General features: G+C 37.9%; 1 protein-coding gene across 1 annotated transcript; it reads right to left on the bottom strand.

The window, feature by feature from the left end:
* Positions 1 to 666: 666 nt before the first annotated feature.
* On the bottom strand, positions 667 to 25,904 carry slc6a15 (solute carrier family 6 member 15). Its single transcript, XM_065283367.1, has 12 exons — positions 25,759 to 25,904; positions 23,857 to 24,326; positions 20,772 to 20,929; positions 20,511 to 20,637; positions 19,798 to 19,979; positions 13,333 to 13,443; positions 12,046 to 12,287; positions 11,758 to 11,947; positions 5,457 to 5,649; positions 3,760 to 3,919; positions 2,184 to 2,346; positions 667 to 1,841 (listed from the first exon to the last, which is right to left on the bottom strand). The coding sequence occupies exons 2-12, from the start codon at positions 24,158 to 24,160 to the stop codon at positions 1,455 to 1,457; spliced, it is 2,217 nt and encodes a 738-aa protein (XP_065139439.1). The 5' UTR covers positions 24,161 to 24,326; positions 25,759 to 25,904; the 3' UTR covers positions 667 to 1,454.
* Positions 25,905 to 26,641: the final 737 nt, after the last annotated feature.

The raw sequence follows: 26,641 nt of genomic DNA, 5'->3' as shown, positions 1-26,641 counted from the left end.
GGCCCTCCAGGGCCAGGAATTCCCACCCCTGCTCTAGATGCTACACATAGATTTTTACGCAAATCCGACAAAAGCTCTGGGAGGAGTTAGAAAAAGTAGTTTTTTCCGAAAAATCAAAATGACGGAAAAATTTACATGACGGAAAATGACGTCATATGGTGCAATCGAATCATCTTGAGGCAAAGGATTCATAGGTAAAAAGAATTTCATTTTTAGGACTTACACATCCGAGGTTATAAGCAAAAACGTAAGTGAAAATTTGGACTGTTGGTGGCGCTAGCGGGTTTGAAATAAAGACTATGGTAACTTTTTGGACTGACCACTATCTGTGTGCAAAATGTCATAACTTTCCTACGTACAATTCTATGGGCTGCCTTAGACGCAATGGCGGAAGAATAATAATAATAAGAAAACTAACAATTACAATAGGGGTCTAATTAAGGTACACAAGTTTGAATGTGAAACACGGTTGTGTCTTCTGGGCATTTAGTGGATTTGGATGTATTTCTAAATAGCCTGAGGTCGGGATTAAGCGGATTTGAAGCGAAGGTGTTTGATGAACATGTTTGGTGTTCATATGTATCGAGGCTATTGGATCTAAGCGCCTTATTTCATATATAGTTGCTGAATTTCATTGTCAACTTTTTGTGAAAAAAGCAAAGCAAGAATTTCTCAATACTTTATTTTTTAAAATCTCAGTATTGAGAAAGGAAATACTGCGTTGTTGAGCAAAATCATGAAAAATATTTACAAGATGTTATAATGATAGCACATCAGCAGACATACAAACATAAAGTCAGCGATCTGGATTTTTAAACCCTTCTTACCAAAAAACATGGTCTGTTATCCAAACTATATTCCGTTATTTGTTCATTATTTACACAATACCTTAAATGTACAACATTCATCTTGTAATCTAACATTTGAGAATGAATGAGGCACAGTTTGTTTTTAAATGCAATCCATACGCTGATGCACAATGATTTAATCACATCCAAACGAAAAGTACTGCATGTTATCCACGTTATACGTTACATTCTAGACTTTTCCAAAGCGGCTAAGCTGCTTCTAATTTCGTTTTTGGTGGGCAGCATCTACCCTGACTTGCAACATAATCGTTCTGTACAAATAGCCATTCTACAGCAGAGCATAAACCAGGGGTCTACGTGCCCCTACAAACAAACAGGAAGGATAAGTGCGTGCAAACAGTTGGGGAGATGGGTCGGGGAGCGTTAGTGCTACAGATATAATACATTTTGAAACTTTCTGGAGCAGTGTGTGTAAACGATCTGTGGAGATTTAAGAAGAAAAGGTTAAAAGGTGAGACTATTGGGCAGACAGAAGCGAGAGCTTGATTATGATTGGTTAATGAGACACTTCAGCAGATGTGATGAAATTATGAAAAATTAAAAAATTAAAGGTTGTAGTTCAGCCTCCAGAAAGTAAACAGAGTCTCACAAATCAGATTCGGGCATGTCCCGAATGTCAGTGATATTGGGCATTATGTATCCGGTTCCACTGCTACCATTAAGAGTGATGTCTGTGCCCGTCGGAGGGCCGCTCTGCTTGCGGTAGTTGGCTGGCATGGGTGAGGGTGCTTCACTTGGTGTCTTTGCATTGAGAAGACTGGCATCTTCTTCCTCTTCTCTGGTTCTACATGTGGTCTCTTTGATAATACGACCCTTCTTATAGGAGACTGTGGACAGGCCTCCGGCATTCTCATCAATGATGTTCAGAAAGCGCAGAATAAATACTACAGGCACCGGAAGCATGGCGATGACTATCAATGAGATGCAGACAGCCAGGCCCCAGGGTGGGTAGTTTAGAGATTGTTCCTTAGCCTGTCAACAGACAAAGCAATTGGATTACTTTAATCCTTACTTTAACCACCCTTAATCCTTTTTCTTGGATTCAGAGTAATGTGTATCTGTACATTGTTATGCCTATATATTGAATTGCACTTTTTGTAACAATTTCCCTGGGGATTAAAAAAGCATCCATCCATCCAAAATGAACGAGTAATGTAACAGTAAAAGCATGAACATAAATCTTTCCTTTAATGGGGCACCATATTTTAAGTCTGTAAATTATTAATGATTTAGTAGACCAGTATATTATTGGGCTAGCCTCTTTAGGCTTGGGTCGCAACCACTCGTGTTCCCAAATTGCTGACTTGTACCCACCATTAGCTGGTTCCATGCGCTGTAGCTGGGTGGTGACAGACTCAGCTGGATGATGCTTGCGATCAAAAGCCCCAGCAGCAGAACGGGTGTGACAAACTTCCACATGTAGTAATAAAAGCGATATGGAGTAAATCCAAGCATGTCTTGCAAATCCTCAAAGAACCTGAATGAGAAAATGTTTTGTCAGTTTATCTGTTTCCTTTTTTGATTTTAGATCGTATTAGTGTAGCAACCCAGAGGCGGCATGCCCTTTCAAACTGCATGCAAGCTCAAAATCAAAGCGGCCATTAATCTGTTATTTGTCTTTTAATCGGTTTAATATGCACAATATTATCAATTCTGTGTTGCATCCTTAACACTTTTCGGGGATTTTCGCCGTTTTTATCGTGTTTTGACCGTGTTACATTACATTATTCTGGCGACAGGCGCTGCAGACAGCGCAGTCGCAGACGTCATTAGTGTCTGCGTCTGAGCGCGCTCACGAGCTCTTTGCCGTTGTTTCTGCTACATTTTGCTATCTGAGGAATTAAAACGTGTAAGAAACGCTTACAACATTTCCAAACCCCGGTACGGTAATGTGCAGTTAACCTCCTCTGTGTAGAAAATGTATGGTTTAAAATGTGACAGTCTCGACGTTATATTAGTAGATTTCTAGATTCATCTTGGTACAACGCCAAAGTTCGCCAGAGTTCACGTGGGGCGCGGAATTACACATGCTCACATATGAGGTAAAATTTGATGCAAAAATGCGTTCCTCTAATAATTTTATTTACACATTTTTGTATTAAAATCAATCATGTGGCTATAGCTTATGTCATTTTTGTTGTTTATATACTTAATGGATTTAAAATTACATTAATTTTATAGGATAATGCAGTCGTTGAGCAAAATGCATTAATGACACAATAAAACAACTAATTTAATAAAACTTAAATAAATAAAACATGCCGTTTCAGATGTAAATATGTCATTATTCCAATTGAATAGTATTTAATATGAAAGTTAGTCAACACTTTTATTTTGGAGGTTTTTGCATGAAAGCAGGTGTGTTCAGATTGTTAGAAATGTAAGTACCATGGAAAAGACTGAAAGCCCTATAATATTTCGTTTGATGTCTGTGTATGCGCAAATTTCTGTGAGCTGTGCAGTGCACACTGTGCCCCCTTAAAAAATTGGTACATGACGCACAGTTTTCTGTCATTTTATCATAAATTCTGCAATTAATCGTCAGGAATAATAAGGCTACTAACCAACATCACTACATTTGTTTAATATGTTTTTGAATGTTTTATTTGATAGTTTTTCTTGGGGGAGGGTACACAAAGAGATGCACCATATACAGGGGGGGGGCACAAGCCAAAAAAGTACCAAGCTACTGTATATAAAAAAGAAACATTAGTGAGCAAATAAAACGTTGAGTTTGTTCTATTAAGCTATTGGTCACAAAATAGTTCACGGAGTAGTTTCCTAATAAAATATACATGTAATATTATACTCGAGTCAACAGAGGGCGCTGTAAGCTTTCTAACACATCAGTTCCTGCACTTAGACCAATGATCTGTGTAGTGTAACATACTTGTCTGTGCCATAGACCCAAGCCACAGCAATGTTTTCCAGGAGAACCACGATGAGGAGAGGCAGAGTGGCAGAATAGTCATCAAACATGGCTACAAAGTAGTTTCCAGATCGCTGAACAAAGATCAAACCAATGCTGAAAGCAAGTACGCAGCAACCAACTGCAAAGAAAGCAGAGAGCAATAATGCCTATTATAGTTAGCTTATTCATGGGTGTATGCAAACGAAACTCAAATGAAAATCTGAAAAATCCTCGATGACAAAGTTATGGCCAAGAAACGGTTACTGAAACGTTGAAGAGGCTGTAGTAAATATGTGCAAGATCACACTAGAGTGGTGTGAGTAACTAGTGATGTCCTGTGGTCGGATCATTCAAAACAAAGTCCTCTACACTTCTCACACGTTTTACTAATACTGTGAAAATGTCTAGTTGTTATCTTCTTTTGTGTTACAATGGTTACTCTCTAATATTGATCACAGTGTTTTCCACCAGTTTTTTTTTTTTTTTAAGTGCCTTGGTTGTATTGTAATGCTAGTATAACAGCTAATATGGGTGATTGTCGTGAAATTAGGCTTATGAGGTGTCGTGAAACATTTTGATAAAAATGTAAATGCAAAGTAAGAGTATCAAAATAAGAAGCATACAGTTACAAATATCTCTTCATGTACTATTTTGCACATGATTTCAAATGACATCATACAAACCAATTTTGTTGTTTTTTCCACATTTAAGGGGAGCATTTTCATTACCGCAACGTGTCCATGACTGGATTTGGGTTCTTTGACATGGAAATATTTGTAATGAAAAAATCTAAAAAATTAAAAGCTTCAGTGCATGTTATACTATAAACACTTACTGTAAAGAAACATGTGGTATTTGGTGATCATTGATAAATGTAGAGACAAAAATAAGTAATATATATGTCTCGAAGACCAATTTTCTCATCCTCCGCAACAATTTTCAATCATTGTTTAAGGCCTCAAGGAACTAACATAAAAAAGATTGTTGGAAGGGACATAATTGACTGAGACACTCAAGATGGCTACCAGGTAAGCAGTTCTTATTTTGTCTCTCCAGATAAAAGTTGAAATTTCGTTTGTCATAGTACCTAGACAACTTTTTAGTTCTCATTACCGATACATGAGTTTGTAAATGCATATATTTAATGTAATATCATGTTGCGGTAATTATAATGATAATAAAAATGTATATAATTCTATAGGAAATATTTTTTAAATCCTCTAAAAATAATGGTTATAGTAAGTTCAGACCTTAATCTTATATGTGCAAAAAAATTAAAATTGGCTTCAAGGGCTTTTTAAAAATTATGATGCTGGACACCTTCTAAATCTGTATTATCCCCTACTGACATCACAATGAGAGCCAAATTTCAACCTATTTTTTACATGGTTTTAGGGAATTGTTTACCAAAACTAAGTTGCTGGGTTGATCTTTTTTACATTTTCTAGGTTAATAGAAGCTCTGGGGACCCAATTATAGCACTTAAACATGGAAAAAGTCAGATTTTCATGATATGTCCCCTTTAAGATAGTGATTTACATTCTTATGTGTGTTTAACAGATTCCAACACTCAAAGCTGTGAAGCAAATAAAGATTTATAAAGGACTATAAAAATAAAAACAATAGCAAAATATACTTTATAAATTTGGTGTCATATGTATAAAGGTTTGGCTGACCTGTAAGGTATTCTTTGCGCACTTTGAAGGTGTCCACAATGGGCGTAAGGATGCCTTGGATAGTGCCGAACATGCTGCCCAGTCCCAGGTTGACCAACATAAGGAAGAACATAACAGACCAAAAAGGCGAAGCTGGGAAATGGGTCATAGCTTCAGTAAAGGCGATGAAGGCCAAGCCTGTACCCTGAACTGCCTGTAAGTGAACAGATTTAAAATCTTTTGTAAAAGACACTCATGTAAAAAAACGTACATATACTGTAAACAAAGAGACAGGCCAGCATCGCTATTACTAAAATTAAAACATTATTAACCTTCAGAGCACAATTTGTCCTGCACTGTTTAGGTTTTAGACATGAAAAATGCAGATTATCTAAAAAGGTGTGCCATTTATTTTTTAGCAACCAGATGATCAAATCCCTGTCATTAGCTATGCTGTACATTCGGTACTGTTGAAAACTGCTTGAGGTCTGTGCATAAATTATTCAACACATTAGAAAATTGATTTTGATTTTCATCAATTTATTTTTTCAAAGCACACAGGTGTGATTGCTGCCCATAACCTGTGTTTTTATCTGGGCGCGAAGGAGAGATAATAATATTGGCTCAGACAACTGGTACCACATTTATTTCCATTTGTTTCATCATGCAGTGCTGGGGATCTTCCACACATCCCTTATACCAAAACAGAGAGAGAAAAAACCTTTATGCCTTCATTACAGTCCCAAAAGATAGTGAGTGTAGTCTGCTTAAATGTCTGAGATTATAAAAAAGGTAAGTCTTTAAAGGACAAGTTCGGTATTTTAGACTTAAAGCCCTGTTTTCAGATTGTTTATGGTGAAATAGAACGGTTTTGACTGAAATTTCGACATTTTCGGCTGCCCTGAGAATTTTCGCGTGTTTGTGTTTCAGCTCAGACCTCTACAATGGGTCTATAGGTGCACTGGAACAATCCTTCCTAAAATGCATTAAACTTTCGTTTACAAAGACGTGAAACTCACCGAGTGGTCAGGGTTGTTTACTGGTATGCTCACACAAAAATCGCTGCAAAAGACGCATTCCAACAGGTTTTATCGTAGTTTTTACCAACTCCATTGACTGTATTAGACGTCCTGTGAGGTACGGTATTACTCCGCGCCGGGAACTTTGTTTCTATTCTTGCAATTGGCAAAGGCGGATTAGCGCCACCACCTGGGCTGGAGTGTTTATTATTCAAGCTCTAAGCGGAAGAATGTACGGGTGTGAGGCGTTTGGGGAAATAGGTCCACAAGTTAACAACGAATGCTAAAACAGCTGTTGGAATGCGTCTTTTGCAGCGATTTTTGTGTGAGCATATCAGTGAACACCCCTGACCACTCGGTGAGTTTTTACGTCTTTGTAAACGAAAGTTTAATGCATTTTAGGAAGGATTGTTCCAGTGCACCTATAAAGCCATTATAGAGGTCTGAGCTGAAACACAAACACGCGAAAATTCTCAGGGCAGCCGAAAATGTCGAAATTTCAGTCAAAACCATTCTATTTCACCATAAACAATCTGAAAACAGGGCTTTAAGTCTAAAATACCGAACTTGTCCTTTAAAATTTTGTTTTAAACTCATGCTTTGGTTATAAATGGCACAAGTAATAAAATATCATCTTTGTACCCTTAACACCAGTGACGGCCGGTGACTTCTATTTTCGAGGGCGCTCGATGCGAAGTTCGTCACAACATGTATGTAGCCTGTCGTGTTTGGTTCGTAATTTCAAAATATGTGTTTTGCGTGTTGAGTGAACCTATGTGCATCACGTGTCTTGTCAAAATATGTGCCTGCTGCAGATGCGTCTCACGGGTTTATGATAAAAGAGACGATCGCTTTTCCCAGATACTCACATAATCTCATGCGTAATCAGAGTTTCAGTTAAGGGAGTGTCTTGTGTGTATTTTGTGAACGTGAGCGTCTCTTTTATCATAAACGGTTTTGACGCGTGTGCAGCAGGCACTTATTTTGACAAAAAACGTGATGCACATGGTTCACATGACGCAACAAACACATATTTTGAAAACACGAGCAACACATATGACACTCCAAACACATGAGCCGACAATGCTTAACACATCCTAACCTTTTTTAAACAGTTTTAAAATCTAGGTAACATACAGACGGTTTCATCTGAAGCGTCTGGGAGTAACTAAACTTCCGGTCTCTATTAACAAATGTTTTGGTTTCCTAAAGATGATGGAAGATGGCGATCATGGATCACTGCTATGTGAAGGGAGGTTTGGGAGCTGATCTGTAGTTAAGATTGTAAACATTATATAGTATTACACATTTTACACAGTAACCATAGCTCAGTGTAGTTTTTGATATGATACGCTTTAAGTATGATTTGACCTAAGGTAATCTACTTGTTGTTTATTTTGTTTGTAATCATAAAAAACTACTCTTTTGGGGACGCTGTGTGCATCTGGCTGCTGCTCCACGCTGAGTTATTGTACTGTACTGTTTTGTTTTGTTTCTTCGCCTGCTGCGTTAAAGGCAGGGTATCTGATTTTGAAAAATGCTAACAGTAGCCTACTAGCACTGAAATTACAATCCTACCCTCCATTCAAGTCGCCAGTGAGGAAACTTTGCAGTACAAAGTGAACAACATTACCAAAATAGCCAACATAAACAACTGTTTAAAATGGAAATTAGTTAAGCACGTTTTCGGTTGTGCAGAAGTAACCGTTAGTAGTATATCGTTACGCTAATTCGTAAAGGAAGGAACACAAACTTCATAAGCAACACAATGTTTCAACAAAGTAGAATATTTAAATCCATGTAAATACAATCATATCGCATCCCTAACTTACCAAAAAAGTTTGCCTTTCTCCGCTTGTTTACAGACTGGAGCTGAGTGCACGTGAACGCGCTGATGACGTATGGTCTGCGTGAACAGGTTGCGCAGTGGCATATGCAAAACACGTTGTGTCTGATTGCACGCGTCCAATTATTGCATTCGGTCCGAGTTCATTGATTGGTTGAATATTTTTTGGTCCTACGGCTTTCACAGATGACATACATTTATAAAAAATACATTTAAACAACTTAACATAGTAATTGCTATCAGGATGTGAGGAGACTTTTAACCATTATAACTAAAAAAAATTCTGGATCAAATCAGATACCCTGCCTTTAATTCATGTTTCGGAATTTTTGTTTGGATTACTTCCCGATGTAAGGAATTTCCATCTGTTTGGATGTTATCTTTTGCCTCTTGGCGTGTTGGATAGTTTGTTACGACAGGAACATTTTTTTTAGCTTACTGCGAGCCCTCTGCCCTCTCAATCCTCCATCGATCTGACTAACTCTGAGGTGAGTTAACACTCTACTTGTGGACTGTCTCTTACGTTGATGTTGTGTTGGGTTCGGTTCTGGCTAACGTGGCAATGCTGTCGGCTGATTTTCCATGGCTCTTTTCAACACGTTAAAGTTTCTGGCATTTAATATCATATCGCTGGCTATTTTTGGTTTCAACACAGATATGAAAATCAAATATGGGTCCTGCCAGCTATTGGCTCTAAACATGATCATTGCCGCTAATCTGGTATTGTTTGTCGCCCAAAATATTTACATTGCTCTTCCAGAAGGTGATACGTCCTTCATCAGTCATCATCTTCTGCGATCCCCTCTATCTGGTCTAGTAGCAGGGCCATGAATCGGTTGGCGCGTTCGCATAATCTGCGTCATTTAATGATTAATAAGACTGACTCTGTGACTAATCATACCCCTACTGTCAATGGAACGGATAAACACTGTGCCCTTCTAAATTGTCGATTTATCCCAGACAAAGGCACCTATATGAATGAACTAATAGTTGACAACAAATTTGATATGTTTTTTTCTCACAGAGACCTGGCAGGTACCAGATGATTTTATCCATCTGAATCTGCTTATCCCTATTGGATATCGACATATGTCAGACCCAACTGGTAAAGGTGGTGGTATTGCAGCCATTTTTTGTGCGTCATTAACATTTGAGTACATGATTATGAAGTTTGGTAACAAGCATCCCATCGTACTTATCCTAATTTATAGACCACTTAAACAACCAAACAGATTTTTTGCTCATAACTTAGTGAATTACTAACCCAAGCATGTGCTGTGTCGTCTCAAGTTATTCTTCTTGATGATTTCAACATTCATGTTGATACTGCTTGCTCCACTGCTACACAGCTAATGTTGTCTTTGACTGTTTTGACCTTATTCAGCATGTTCATTTTCCAACTCATACTCATGGTCACACGCTTGATCTTGTTTGTACATCTGGATTGAATAATATCTCTGTTGACAGTTTAGCTACCCCGATTTCTGACCATAGACTTATCTCCTTTGATTTTACATCTATCTGTCCAGTCAACCCCACTAAAAATCGAACCATAGGTTATCGTCATTTAAATACTGTTGACAATAGTTCCTTTTGTGATTCTGTTGCCTCCTCTGCTATTTCTGATATGCTAAATTCCACCTGCCCATCTATGATTTATGACAAGTATTGCTGTTATGTTGAAAAATTGTTGGATGAGTTTGCCCCAGCTAAGATTAGGCCGGTCCCTATGTCCCATTCCTCCTTGTGGTTCAATGGAGAGCTTTAATGTTTGAAGATAAAATGTAGACAACATGTACATCTCTTCTGAGAAACTGGTTTAACTGTCCAATGTCCATTTTCTTATGTTTGCTTGAATGCAGCAATATAAATTGGCCTTAAATACAGCCCGGTCTTCCCACATTTCCAGAATCATCTACAGAGCGAGCAACAGGCCCAAAATGTTATTTAGCATGATTAAAAAAACTGACTCAAGCACCAAAGCACAGCTTTAGTGACTCTGAATCTATTGGTATGTGCTGCACTTTCCTGAACCATTTCCAGGGTAAGCTAGATAACTTGTATGCGACATTTGGTGACGAACCAATTACCAATAAGCATATGAAATCTCAATCTATTAATTCTATGACAACCCTAGCCTTAACCAATTCCTCATTAATCACAGAGTTAATACAAATATCTAACTCCTCATCATGCACTCTTGATCCTGCACCTACTTCCACGCTGAAAGACATTGTACATTCTGCCCCCATCTCCCACCTTATTAATATGTCATTTATCTCTTCTACTGTACCCGTGTCACTCAAGACTGCAGCTGTTACTCCCATACTCAAAAAGACTACCATCTGGATCATCTTATCCAACTACCGCCCTATTTCCATCCTGCCATTTGTATCAAAGATCATGGAAAAGTCTCTTCGACATTTTTCAATCTGGCTTCTGTCGGAGACCGCGTTAGTGAAGGTTGTTAACCTTTACCACGCTAGTAAAGGTTGTTAATGATCTTTTACTCTCTGGAAACTCATGTAGTCTCTCTATACTTCTGTTATTAAACCTCAGCTCTGCCTTTGATACAGTCTGTCACAAGATATTACTTTCCTGATTAATGGCATATGAGGCTCTGCACTCTCCTGGTTTTCCTCTTATTTCACGGGTGGGCAATATCACATCTCCTTACACAATTCCAAATCTCCTACTGTCTTACTTAATCAGGGTGTCCCACAGGGCTCTGTTCTTGGCCCACTACTATTCATTCTGTATATTCATTCATAAAATCATGCTGCTCACTTTTAAGACACTAAATTCTCTTTCACCCCCCATCTTTCTGATCTTTTCTCCTCCTATGTACCTTCACAATCACTCGGTTCTTCAAATTCTGAACTTCTATGTATTCCTAGGTACCGTCTATCCACTATGGGCGGCAGATCCTTTTCTGTCATTGCTCCGACCCTATGAAACTCCCTACCCATTTCTGTAAAAAAATGATGACAGAATAAACTTTTTGGATGACAATCCCTTTAAAGTCGTCATGAAACGGAAGTAGCGGTTGCCTAATTTTCCCAGTGGTGACGTACATCCGAGTGAATCGTTTGAATTTGTTTTGTGTTGCTAATTGCAGCGAGCTTCTGCTGGCACCCACCCACCTGCCATATCATATGACCGGAAATAAAGAGAGACCGTTTTGAGGAGGGGAGGAGATTTGCTTTTTTAATGAAAGATTATGAGGGCACATGCATTTAAAAAAAATAATGAAGCTCACAGATAAGTCATTTTTTTTTTTTAAATTCCACAATATTCCAAAACAAATTACAGTTTGCCATTTTATTTTCATGGCGACGTTAACATATTACGAGTGAACCTGAATCCTCTGGTGTAAAATTCCATGGAAAGTTTGTGCATATCAGTTATCTCTAACATTTACTTTTTGTGCGTCAGTTCACTTTAAGCTCCTCCTTACCTTGTTGAGCTCTTCTTTGATGTTGCAGTTGTCTAAGCCTAGGCGTGGGTATTCGTTTTCCATTACACCCTGGATAATGTTGGTCATTTGCTGGTAGTCCTCAGAGGTAACATGACTGAGGTTAATATGGTGTGGGATCAAGTTGGGACTGATCTCATTGCCAAGGAGATCAATGATCTTTCTTGTGTTCCTAAAATACATAAAAAACATAATAAGCTCTGAAGTTAAATGTGGTTTTACAGGCAATCAACCCATCTAAATTATTCTACGCTTAACCTTTGAACTCACATTTCCACACATTTGGCATTCATGATGTTGGCTTTAAAGCCCAGCACAGCAAACACGACCAGGGTTGCCAACACTGAAGTGAAAAAGTTAATAAAGGCAACCAGCACAGCGTCGAAGTGACAGTTGTTGTCTCGCTTGTTGTAGCTGGAAAAAGCAATCACGCCACCGAAACCGAGACCCAGGGCAAAAAAGACCTGTGTGGCTGCTTCACGCCACACTTTGGGCTCCAGCATGATTTCAAGCTGTGAAAAAGGTGAAAGTTTAAGATTATTATTTGTCACATATTACAGTCAAACACCTTCAGTCACCATTAAGGCTAAAGTATGGTCCACTTTTTATGCGTACCAGCATACTTTACGCACATCGGATTTTTGAAACCCGTACATTGTACACATAAGTTAGAATGCCCTACAGGAGAATGTGGTATGTAGCCCAGACAATGCATTGCATTTTGTCGAATTGCGCATGCTTCGAACATCCGTGTACACGTTCGAGTCAAATAAACTATACTTTGCAAGGCTGTGCAGTCAACCGTGTGCATATATTTGCTTACACGTTAAAAAACACTATTCCTAGGTATTCCTTTGGGGAAGTATGGTCGACTTTTAACACATACGCGAGGGTCTGCGTTTATTGCACTGCACCCTTGATGTTTACTGTAAATGTACAAATAGCAAACTTACAGTGAAACATTTCATTAACTAAATTAAGGTCCCTCCTATCAGGCTTGTTAAACAGTGCAGCTCTTATGATACTAACTTTTCTAAAGCAGAAGGAGGCACACTATCGTGTAATTGTTTGTTACAAACCACCCACTGATAAGGCTCTGAAACGACCCATGCCACACAAAGAGAAACACATTAACATCGACAGCCCCCTGCATGCATAAATCTTGTGCGCTTTAACATAAACCCAGACTTCATACCACGAAAAACACTTGACTCTGTACTGTGTGTTGTCTGTGTCTTATGTAAAGTAGCTGGAACACAGTGAGACATTCTGCTGTGTTTTGCTGTCTGCTGATGGACGAGTTAATTCACTTCTGCCTAGTCACCAGCACTAATGCATGCTGGGAAATTTGGCGGTGGTATTGTTTCCATAGATACATCTACTGGTGTCCAACGAACTGATTTGGCGGATACACGAGGGAATTAGTAATGTATGATTAACATAGTTTTGAATAAATTGGATTCATTGCTGGTGTATGAAACAGAGCATGAAGACTAAATTGGTGTAATTATTGTTATATAGTTGATGGTGTCGGCTTCTTGTGTTTTAGGGTCTTACCTTTGGGGTGAACATATGAACGATCCCATCCACAGAGCCTTTTAGAAGGAAAGCACGAACTAGGAAGCAGATAAGCACCACGTAGGGGAACAGGGAACTGAAGTACATGACCTGAAATAAGTCATATGCAAAGAAATGGTCAAATAAGGTAATAGATTGAAATTGATGTTTTACAGAAGGGCAGTGATCACCTTTTATGCACTGTTTTTGGCTTTCTTTACCTGTGCCAGTGTTTAAATACACAGAGGGCAGGCACTTAAATATTATTTAGATGGGCAGTGTTATTTAATGTACAGATCACATCCCGAATGACAAAGAAAACTATACTTGGGATTTCTATAAACCAAACATACAGCTGCACAATTTTGTGTTGAGTTTAGGACCAACTCATTTCATTTTTTTGATGCAACAATTTCTGATATCTTAAAAAATAAGATGAACATACTGTATGTGGATTTGTCGGGAATGTAACTAAAAGCTTATTTGACTAAGCATGTACCTTGATTAAAAGTGAAGGAGCTTTTTAGTATTATATTTTCACTTAGAGAATGGGTGACTCAAAACCCTTGAGCGCTGGGATGGGTTGTTGTACTATTTGAGTTTATAACAACCGTTGGTAACGCTTTAGATTACAGCCCGGAAAGTACTGGGTAAGTACAGGGAATTTCCAGCGTATGTTTCTGTAATTATAGTTTACTTATGAAGTACGTACGTGTAATTATAAGGGAACAATTTATAATATTTGGGGAATAAAAGGGTAACAACCAGGAAAAATACAAATAATATATGCAGTAAAGTACTGCGTAAGTACAGCGAATTTACAGCATACATTTCTGTAATTATAGTGTTCTTATAAAGTACATACGTGTAATTTTAAGGGAACAATTTATAATATTTTTGGAACAAGTGCCACTTTAATTTACAGCCCGCAGATGTTGTATTTACTCTTTAACTACGTGAAACAAGGGGGTAACAAGTGCCACTTTAATTTACAGCCCGCAGATGTTGTATTTACTCTTTAACTATCTGAAACAAGGGGGTAACAAGTGCCACTTTAATTTACAGCCCGCAGATGTTGTATTTACTCTGTAACTACGTGAAACAAGGGAGTAACAAGTGCCACTTTAATTTACAGCACGCAGATGTTGTATTTACTCTGTAACTATGTGAAACCAGGGGGTAACAAGTGCCACTTTAATTTACAGCCCGCAGATGTTGTATTTACTCTGTTACTACGTGAAACAAGGGGGTAAAAATTTTTGACTTAGACTGTAACAACACAAAACAATGGTATATTTACACAGTAACTACAGAAAATACACTCTTAGAAAGGATGTGTTAATTTTTTACACATCTTTGTGTGTTAAGTTTTTAAAACATTATGTGTAATTTTAACACATTATGTGTCATTTTGTGTTGATTTTGTGTTAAAATATCACACAAGTTGTGTTAAAAGTAACACAAAATGTGTTGTTTGCATAATAACACAGAGATGGGTGGATTCTGGGACAACGCATTTAGTGTGTCGTCCCAGAATCAACACTAATGTGTTGTTTTTAACACATTCGTTCTAAGAGAGTAGTTCTAGTTTTAATTGCTTTGTTTTCACCATAGTTGCCTTGCCTATTTTTAATTTTGCTTGATGACCCAACAAATTCCTGTACTCTTTTTCTTTCTTAAGGTAAGTAACCTTTATTGAAAATTCTAAATAAATTGTATTGTATAGCATAAACACATTAACTGAATTTCAAGTTTTGTTGTTTAGTAATCTAAAATACTTACTGCATATATTATTTGTATTTTTCCTGGTTGTTACTCCTTTATTCCCCAAATATTATAAATTGTTCCCTTATAATTACACGTACGTACTTTATAAGTAAACTATAATTATAGAAACATACACTGTAAATTCGCTTTACTTACGCAGTACTTTCCGGGCTGTAATCTAAAGCGTTACCCAACCGTTTACTAATAAAGTCACACCTCACATAATTACACCATTTTGTACTTGCCAATGATTGAAGCACTTAATGATTTATGCTAGACTTTTTCCCTGTCCTGCATTACATTAATAGTGTTTATGTAAAATGGTAACAACATAGACAGAATTTTATTTATTGCATTTTAATTTACCAAGCCAGTCAAACACATACCAGACAATAGTATAATGACAATAAGTATGACAAGTACCCATTTTATTATTTATGTAACACTTTACAATAAGGTTGTATTTGTTAAAAGTAGTTAATGCATTAGCTTACATGATCTTAAAGGAACACGCCCATATTTTGGGAAATTAGCTTATTCACCGTATCCCCCAGAGTTAGATAAGTCCATACATACCTCTCTCATCTCCGTGCGTGCTGTAACCCTGTCTGACGCAGCCCCCGGTAGCTTAGCTTAGCACAAAGACTGGAAATGCATGGCTCCAGCTAGCAAACTGCTCCCAAAAAGTGACAAAATAACGCGGACATTTTCCTATTTATGTGTTGTAATTTGTATAGTCACATCGTGTACAAATAACAAGCTCGTATGAGACACGGACATCTTTTAGTCGTATATTGCTGGGAACTATATATTCTCAGGCGCAGCGCTGCTGCTGGGGCGGAGTGATTTGCTCGCAGCACCTGAGTGAGAAGCCCCGTGGTGAGGAGCAGAGAGTTCGCTCATAGTTGGAGTAACGGAGTTAGCGATTGCTAGGTAGTAAATTTATTACAATCATGGGTGTTTACTGTATTGTAAAGAGCTGCAACAATAAACAGGGGAGACCAGGTAATACCATGATGTTTCACAGAATTCCAACTAAAAACGCTGACCTGATGAAACAATGGCTGCTTGCTCTGGATATAGACCCACACACACCTGTAGCCACCATCAAGGGCTATCGTGTTTGCTCAGAGCATTTCAGAGAGGATGACTATTTTCATAAAATGGAATTTGCTACACGGACAATGAAACGTGTGCTGAAGGATACGGCCATCCCATCTATCGTACAGACAGGACAAAGTGGATCACCTGCGGCTACGGTAAGTGTCCCGTTATGTTCGATGACTAGTTTACTGTAGAGTGCCATTAGCTAGACGTAATATAACGTTAGTGACACATGAACAGGGTGGTCACTACTATTGCACTTCCCGGGCCCTATGTAATTTTAGTAATTATTATGTTGTCAAGAACGCGCTATATCGCCCGAGTAACAAACGAACGGTTTTTGAGGTAACTCATTACTGTAGCCTTCACCTAGCTGTTGAATTAGAGGGGGAAGATTTGTGACCCTGTTTGTACAATAGTTGCCTACTGTCTGTGGGTTCATTGTGCAAAAACAATTTGCTTTGTGCTATTACTTTCACCTTATTCTATAATAATAATAATTTTTATTTTATGTAACTTAGCGCCTTTCAATGTTATTTCTCAAAGCGCTTTAGAAGTATGAAGCAAGATAAAAAAATAACGTGTCTCACTCAGGTGCTGCGAGCAAATCACTCCGCCCCAGCAGCAGCGCTGCGCCTGAGAATATATAGTTCCCAGCAATATACGACTAAAAGATGTCCGTGTCTCATACGAGCTTGTTATTTGTACACGATGTGACTATACAAATTACAACACATAAATAGGAAAATGTCCGCGTTATTTTGTCACTTTTTGGGAGCAGTTTGCTAGCTGGAGCCATGCATTTCCAGTCTTTGTGCTAAGCTAAGCTAGCGGGGGCTGCGTCAGACAGAGTTACAGCACGCACGGAGATGAGAGAGGTATGTATGGACTTATCTAACTCTGGGGGATACGGTGAATAAGCTAATTTCCCAAAATGTGGGCGTGTTCCTTTAACAAATGAACAATGCCTCTACAGCCTTTATCAATCTTAATTCATGTTCATTTCAACTTTTACTAATACATTTTTTAAAATCAAAAATTGTAACTGCTAACATTAGTTAATGCACAATTAATAACATGCACAATTGTATTGGCATGAACTAATATTATGCAAGATTAATAAATGCTAAAAAACTATATTGATCATTCTTACTTCATGTTAGCTTATGCATTTACTACTACTAATAAAAAAATATTATGTGTTACCACTATTTATTTCCCCCCTGAAATCCACTTAGGTTAGTAAAAATTTATACTATAATACAGGGGTTCTCAAAATTGGGTCCGGGAATGGTCATCTGTGCTTAGGGGGTCCATATAAAATAATTTGTTATAAATTATATTATTGTGTTGTATCATTAAGAATATTTACATCTAAGAACCATGCCAGTGTTGATTTTATGAAAGCTTTTAACATAATTTAACAACTCTCTTAAAAACACAAGTTGAATCATCATGAAACAATTGTAAGAATAAGCTTTCAGGTAAGAATATGCTTAACCGGAACTTTTACAATTTTAAAGGTGCCGTAGAATGTAAAACTGTATTTTCCTAGGTATAGATGAATAATAAGAGTTCTGTAATGACATATCATGAGCCTCAAACACGATTGTTTCCTCCTTCTGATGTAAACCTTGTGCATGCAAAAGACCGCTGGAAAACAGGCCAATCTCAACATAACACTGACTGTGACGTTACTAGGGCTGTGACGGTGGCAAATTTTTACCACCGCGGTGGAACCATCAACAACAACCGCCGGTGTTGCGGTGGTGGGGTCCATGGGGAGGGGGGGGGGGTAAGGGTGGATTAAATGGTGAAAGAAAATAACGTTTCACTAAATGCGCGCGACTTTAACCTGGTAAAATTTTTATTTCACAACAAAAGACAAACGTGATGTGTATGTATTTCACTGTCACTGGAGACCAAAAGAAACGAACGCAGACGCACAACACAGTGACATGGCTAAACTCCAACGTGCTGAGTTATGCTAAAATCCACCAGTTTGGTGGAAACGCCATACATGGTAATGTAGTGGAGATTTGTGTATTAACATAAAACAATGTTATAAATTTGTATCTTAGGCTATAAATTACTGTACAACTTTTGTTATTATTATTTCACGTGTACAAAAAACTGCAATTTTTACTTATTATTTTGTTTAATCATTCACCTGATATGTGACGTCACACAACCGCCGGTGGCACTTCACCACTGCGGTGGCAATGCACCACCGCGGTGGTGCGGTGGTCATGACAACTGTCCCACCCCTAGACGTTACAGTCGTGATGTACACCCGAACATTAAATTACACATTAAATGAATTACAATGTTGTTACAATGCTAAAAACAAAGTTAGCGCTATATGCTACTAAATGCTATATGCTAGCGTTTAGGCTGAAGTTCTACTGTTAATGTTACAGTTACGTTTTGCAGAAACGAACCACTCAGAAACATCCATTAACAATGTCAGAATAATTGATTAAAATCTGTATCTTCGTCTGACACGCAGAGCTAATGAAAGGAGCCGCTCTGAGAAACAGCCAATCAGAGCAAAGCTCAACAATAGACCATTTCTCTCTAGGGACAAATCCTTGGGTTGAAAATGGACATGTAAAACCATCTCTGGATAATTTTGCACATAATAAAATCACACACCTGCTGTCTATGTAGATATCAAAGAACAATGTAATATTTTGTATCAGTGCATTTTTTGTCACCTTTAAGGGGGGCCTTGGAAATGTTTCACCCCTGTAAGGGGTCCCTGGCTAAGGTTTTGAAAACCTCTTCAATGTATACTATATTATATACTTTAATGGAAATGTGTAATTTAGATAAATTACATTTATGCATTTGTCAGATGCTTTTATCCAAAGTGTGTCTTACAGTGCATTACAAGGTATCAGTATGTATGCTCCTTAAGATCGAACGCTTAATCTTTTGTATTGCTAATGAAATGCGATACCAGTTAAGCTACAGGAATTAAATTTATGAAAAATATAAACCCCAAATAAGTGATTGACATTTTATGCTTACTGTAATCTGTAAACGTATGCATGCCACGCTTTTACTGTATAACCAGAACACAAAGGAGTTTAAGAGGTAACTCACTCTAGTTGAAAGCAGACCCACTTTGAAGTAAAAAAAAAAAAGGTTAAACGTTAACTATGCCACAATTTACAAGATTAAAAGACACCATTTCTCTGTGGCTCTATAACTATGATGCATAGAGGAAGTTGTACAACAATCCATTTAATTAATCTAAACCCCTTCCTGTAGACAACTTTAATTCTACACTACAGTGTCCTTAAACACCAGTAATTGTAGCAGAGGAAAGTTACTGGGAACAGCACCAAACAACTGTGCAGGAATGGTACACATAAAACTATGGCAACCAGTATCACCCTGTTTTCAGTAAATGTGCACACGAAATTGCAGTAAAGTTTCATTTGTGGGAATGATGAATAAGATGTTGGAATTATTTAGTGGAGTAAAAGTCTAAATAATCTTGAATTGAATGCATTAAGACATTTTTTATAATCATACACTGAATAGTACAACAAAAGTGTAGTTAATGCACAAAAATACGTTTTTTACCTTTCCAGAAGATTGGATACCCTTGATCATAGCGAGACACACCAAGGTCCATGCAAACAGCAGACATAAAGTCATCTTCCAGTTAAGTCCTCCTCCCTCCGCGATAGAGTCGGAGATGTCCAAGGCCACGCGATACCAGTAGAATGTAGTGGCAGAACTTTTTTCACACTCTGGCTCGACATCTACGCAATAACATACCATTGAAAAATCACAGATGAGATCTTTTTAACATCTTAATTATTTCTCCTAGACTTCAGTGAGATTAAATGGCGAGTAAATGGAAATGTTTGCTTTTGTTGCATCAAGTGTCCTTCATCTCCTCTTCTAAGATATTTTTAATGAAAGTCAGTATAAGTAAAAATTTCAATAAGATCTTAAACATCCATCTCATCAGATTTACTAAATTTTAGATGATTTTACATGTTATATTGTTATAATGTTGCTGTTTCAAATGTTTCTTTTTTTTGCAAACGTTAATATTAAATAAAGCACAACTTAATAAAGCCATCAGATTTCCGGAGCTATATTTCTGTCTGAACTATACAAAGTCAATAAAATTTTCCTATAGAAAAGTTGAGTATAACACAAGTGCCAACTTCATACAACATAACATTATTCAAAGTTTTTTCTGTATGTTAAACTGTGTTTCTTTGTCTAAATACACTACATTATTTCATAAATGAGTAATAAAGTTCATCTTCATGCTGTCTTACATGTGTTGGTTTTGTTTTTGACCAGAGGACACTCGTGCCAGGGAAGAGGCTGTTGGAAGGACTGTGAGAAGTAAAAGAGACTCCAGCCGATGATGACGTTATAATAGAGAGCCACAAAGAAGCACACCTGCAATAAGAAGACAGTCAAATCCAGCAAATGCAAAGGCATCTCTTTAAATGGCCTAATCCGTTGCCTCTCCCCAGAGCAAAGACAGGACCTGTTTGAAACAACATGTCTCTACGAAAGCACAGCATATTTACCAAACAGCTGGCAAAGCCGATGCCGCCCAGGCGTGGACTGATGTAGTTCCACACCCCGATGCTGCCCCGACGGATGCGCTGGCCCACGGCTAATTCCAGAAAGAAGAGGGGGATCCCTATCACCACCAGCAGAATGAAGTAGGGGATCAGGTATGCTCCTGCAAAGAGGACAATTTTTGTAAAGGGTAGTTTGTGACAGATGTATTGTCATATATACCCAATTATTACAATGTTGATTAATGGCGACTGTAGAAAATAAAAGCAGAATCCCAGACATTTTATGCAATTTAGAAATCCTAGCCGGATGCAATAAAGAGGAGATGTTCGGGGGAAAAGAGGATGTATGGTCTCATATATATATATTGCATCTAAGCTTCTCAGTTATAAAGTGACTGAATAATCATCTGCAAATATTGACTGATTGGATTTACCAATGAAGTCCAAAGAAGAGACTGGTATTTTTAAACTGTTCATGCATTGCCAATGGCATTATAACATTCTTTCATAGTGCCTTATGGGGAATAACTTTAATACAAAGGCATTCCTTCAAAAGTGCGAGAGGCTTCACCATGTAGTAGTCATGTGCTGTGACCCACAGAAACCTACACTCTAAAAAAAAAAACGGTGCTATATAGCACCAAAACTGTTGCTTTGGATCGTAACCATAGAAGAACCGTTTTTAGTGCCATATAGCACCGGTGAAGCACCTGTGTAGAACCATATAGGGGCCATATAGCACCACTATAGCACCACATATGGTTCTACAAAGCACTATATGGTTCTACACAGGTGCTTCACTGGTGCTATATGGCACTAAAAACGGTTCTTCTATAGTTACGATACAAAGCAACAGTTTTGGTGCTATATAGCACCATTTGTTTTTTTAGAGTGAGATTCATAAATAAGTGTTTCAGAGCCTTTATTATGCATAACATTTAGTGACATGAATGTACAGTAGCAGGATGTGGATGAGATGACATCTGGTCGATTGGAGCAGAAAATGTGAGGTGAGGTTTCTTTAAAGACAAAATGTGCTGTTATTTGGATGCTACACAGATGTTTCAGCGCTGTGGTTGTGTTGCCCTGGCTGAACGACAGCGACAGACATGACACATGCAAACACACAGTGCCCTATTTAATCTAATTACAGATCTGCACAGCAGGGTGGCCACATTCGCTTATTACAACCTGGAAAACAAGACCCAGCAGGGCTGTGCTGTTTTGGCCAGACTCTCATGAAGACAAAAAGACATGCTGTCTCCTGTCACGCACACATTAGTTTCCTAAATCTAATATAAATGGTGACATACCATAGACTTATACTGTTATATTTACAGCTAATTTCATTCTTTATCTCTGATACAACAAAAAACAATAATCTCACGATAAATGATTAAGGTTATACGGAAATCAGGTAAACAAGGCATTGACATGAGTAATACTGTACATATGGCATGTGCTAGTTCTCAGAAAGGTCAGGGCAAGTAGCCATAATCTGCTTTTGACATTAAAGCGATTTGTATAATCAGAGATGGGTAATATAACCTGTGATTATCCTGCATAAGCAAAACGGTTCATTTTCATGTCATACCTTGTTAATGTGACATTATACATAAGGAACAACTATACATATTACCATTAACTAGACACACTAAACTTATTAAAAGTAGAGATATTTAAAAATTGGTTAGGTATTGTCATGTGGATACAGTTTTACTGTACTGTCTATGCTCTTTAAGCCTTATTTATAGTCGTGCGTAGGTCCTACGCCGTAGCTAATAGCAGGGGACTAGTTTAAAGCAGTGCGTATTATCACTACACCTGCTGCAGCCATGTTACAGCAGCAAAGTCCTTTATTATTTCGCCAGAATGAGGGTATAGTTCCTAGCCATTTATCTGCCTAGAAAATCACAACTTTTAATTTTCTGTCAGTCTTAGTACACGATGTAACTACAGAAGAGTCAAGTTTTAAATAGGAAAAATATCGAAACTCTTTGGTTATTTTTTAGCACAATGCTAATGGTCTAATCAGATTCAATGGATTATGCTAAGATATGCTAAAGTGGTAGCGCCAGACCCGGAGATCAGCATTGATTCCTAAATGGTAAAAATCAAATGTTTTACTCTAGGGGAGCTGGAAAATAAGCATAAGTGGAGTGTCCCTTTAAAGGGGCCATGTCACAAGACATTTTGGGTGTGTCCTTTAAAATGCAAATGAGCGGATGAAGTCTGATCACAATGATGGTGGTTTGATGCGATTCAAACTCAATTGTGCTGTCAATAATTTTTTCTCTCTCTCTTTCTCTCTGCACTAAAATGGCTGTGCCGTGGTTGGATAGTGCAGATTAAGGGGCCGTATTATTATAATATGACATCATAAGGAGAGCCACATTTCAATGACCTAATTTTTTACGTGCTTGCGAAGTATGGTTTACCAAAACTAAGTTACTGGGTTAATTTTTTCACATTTTCTAGGTTGATAGAAGCAATGGGAACCCAATTATAGCACTTAAACATGGAAAAAGTCAGATTTTCATGCCATGGCCCCTTTAAGTCTTTGTTTTGTTTTATCAAGAAAGACCTCTGACACAGCAAACACAGACTAGAGATGTGCTTCCTGTAGACAGGCAGACAGGTTTCTTTTTAGAGGAAATACATACAGTACTGAGAACTTGAGGTGTCAGACATATGTCTCAGTTTAGATTTACTTCTTGAAAACAAAGTTTTGCTTTAGGGGGCATCACAAGTTCACAATCTCATCTCAGTTTCATACCAGATTCTTGGCCAAAATACTCAAATATGTATCATTCATATACTCTTTGTAATAATTTCACTTTTTTATTTACATTTTTTATACTAGGTATACAAGGCTTGCCATTTGTGTGTATGTATCAAGCACTGAAATAATGTTAATAATTTATCCTTATGTAATACTGCTATTATTTTTTGACATTAAATTGTGTAACACTTACACTTATGCCAGTCAACAGTTGACAATATGCTGCTGTGCCTATAAGAATAATGATTTAGTCTAATAACCTTTGCACTCATTTTTTATTTCATTATACTTGAACAGATAACCTACCTCCACCATTTTTCTGGCACAAATAGGGGAACCTCCAGACGTTACCAAGGCCCACTGAGAAACCCACTTGGGCAAGGATGTATTGAAGTTTGCTGCTCCATGCGGGTCTCTCTTCTTCTTCCTCATCTTCCTCTGAACCCTCCTCAGCATCCTTCTCTTTTTTCTGAGGAACATCTCCCACTGTCAGAGAGCTCTTCTTGAAAGAGTCCTCACAGGTATCTTCATTGGAGAGTAAATCTTTGACAGATTCCGTAACTTCGTCATCGTCAATCTCTCTCTTGACGGCTTTGCTGTTTTTGGGCATTTGAAAATGTCTTTTTTGCCGATGGGGAGTGAGAGATTCTAGTAAACCCTTTCCAGCAGGGGTAGATTGGGATCGAATGGCCAAGTCAGTAAGAGGGATTTAGTGAATAAATTGAAGAAAGTGTGGGTTGAACTATTTATCGTCTCATTTTTTAGGTATAGGCTTCCTGTTAGATATGAAAATGAAGAACAGAAAGAAGACAGGTAAATTTCCCTAACATGAGACAATGCTTCGCTTCTATGCAAGGCAGTATTGTTTGCCATTATTACAGAAAACACAAAAGTTCTCCAATTCAGTTGATTTATTTTATACATTTGTTTGTCATTTATCAATCTAAGTAACTGTTTAGTTTAGCTTTTTGGCAATCGATTACATTTGGTGAAACGCACTACTCTGCAACCACACACCGCCTCTCAAAAACCCCGCCCACAAACATATAAGCCAATCGAATATCGACAAGAACGAACGCTCCACATGATTGACAGACAGTGAGAGTTTCTGAATGGCTAAAAAGCGCGGGCCGCTCCCCTCATGTTTACAGGGCCCAGCGCGTTATCCCGGTGACAGGTGCAATGTGTCCCATTTCAGAAAAACGAAATATTTCATACAAGGTAACGTTATTTATAAAGCTTACGGCACATTTGAGTTCGTTGGTCTTTATTCTGATCAAACGGAAGAATAACGGTCCAGGCAAATAGCTGTGACAGGACCCGTCACATCACCGTGTTTTCACATTAGCAGGAATGCCATAACGCGCATCACAGCTCAAGTCTATGTGACAGCAAACGACACTTAAACCCAAAGAACATCCTGAACGCGATCATATTTCACACATCAATAATTTAGACCACGAGCACGAGGTAGGTTCATTTGCATACGAACCCAAACAGACACGAGCGCAGCTTTGGTGGTCACGTGGCCGCATCGTCCCAAAACAGCAGACGGGTTTTCAAAGGCAAAGACAGAATATACCTTAATGATAACTACTCTCAAAATAGTATTTTGTGGCACGAATACTGTTGTTTTCTACGCTGTACCTTTTACCATGAGTGTCATAAGGGACACACGTTGTCTGATGTTAAACGATATGCGCTCAGTCGCAGCTCATGTGATAGACTTCTTTTAGGCTGCACCTTTTTATTCAGAACAGTAAAACACATTTCCCCCACTTCGTCATTAAATCACCAAACGTAAGTGTTACTATTACAATTCGCAAATTAACGTTAAGTAAGCATAGTAATATTTGTAAAAGTAAAACCCAAGTAAAAGAAAAAACTAAAAGAAAAGAATAAAGAAAAAAGCATATTTGCAGTACAGTAATTGTGAATCTCATTTGCATTCACAATAGCCTACCTCTGTTAGACTGATTATACAGTTTTACGGAAAGATAGAAAAAAATCACAGAAAATATCTGAACAATTATGTAGGTGAAAGAATCAAATACATCGTGATCGTACATTTGTAAAGAACTTATCGCCCCCTAACCCTTAAATTTACTATGTCACCCATGTGCGAGGTTTCATCATACACGCTGAATCTGATTGCGCATCCTCATCACGAGAATTCAGCACAAACCTAAAGAAAAGAAATCGTCTTACCTTATAACGAACCAAAGGGAAAGAATAATCTAATGTTTAGAAAATAGCCACATTGACTTGTATGATTTGATGATGTGAACATACAGGTATGGCACATGCAGTCGGATGAAAATGTGATGTAGCCGGTTGTGTGCGGGAGGCGCAGATGCTCTACTGTCTATTGTTATAGCCCAAGACGAGATTTACTGTAGGGGGGACTGGTATTTCCCAAACACTTTAACTTACCTCGTCTAACGTTTGCTGTTCTTTTAAAATATTTAAATGACTTTAATGCTAATGCTTTATTGACCTATATCTTGCTTTAAAATGAGTTTTTTGTGTTTAAAAAAGAATTTGAAATTAAAAATCCCCCCATACAACTGAGTGGTACAATCCACTATAGCGCCCGCAAGCTCGATTTAAGGGGTGTGCGGTTATTGTAACCTCGTGCCACCTTACATCAGCTTGACGATAAAATGGCTGAAATCACACATACTGAAATCAGCTCAATCATTTATTTATCATTATTGCTAAAGACGTTAATGACAATTTAAACAACATTGTGCACACAGTGGGTTGATCCCCATTTTGTATCGCAATAACCATATACAAATAGTAATAAAACCATTCTGATAATTTAATACATGTAAATGTACGCTTGCGTGCTTATATAAAAAGCACGCATGTTTCTATCGGCATGCAGAGACTCCGTTTTATTTAACGCTACAGTGCGTCGTGTGCACCTGCTTCAAAGGCTATTGTGAATGTTGTGGGATTGGATTGCGCTATAAGAGACAAAAGCATGCAGCAATATCACAACATTTATAGCCTACTAATGGTTCAACCATTCTTTGCAAACCTAACCAGATGAATTATGCTCTGAACATTTCGGATATGACAGAAT

Source organism: Paramisgurnus dabryanus, chromosome 9 (assembly GCF_030506205.2).
Source record: "Paramisgurnus dabryanus chromosome 9, PD_genome_1.1, whole genome shotgun sequence".
Classification (NCBI taxonomy): Eukaryota; Metazoa; Chordata; class Actinopteri; order Cypriniformes; family Cobitidae; genus Paramisgurnus; species Paramisgurnus dabryanus.
Note: the sequence above shows the minus strand (reverse complement) of the source record. Positions and strands in the feature narration are given on the sequence as shown.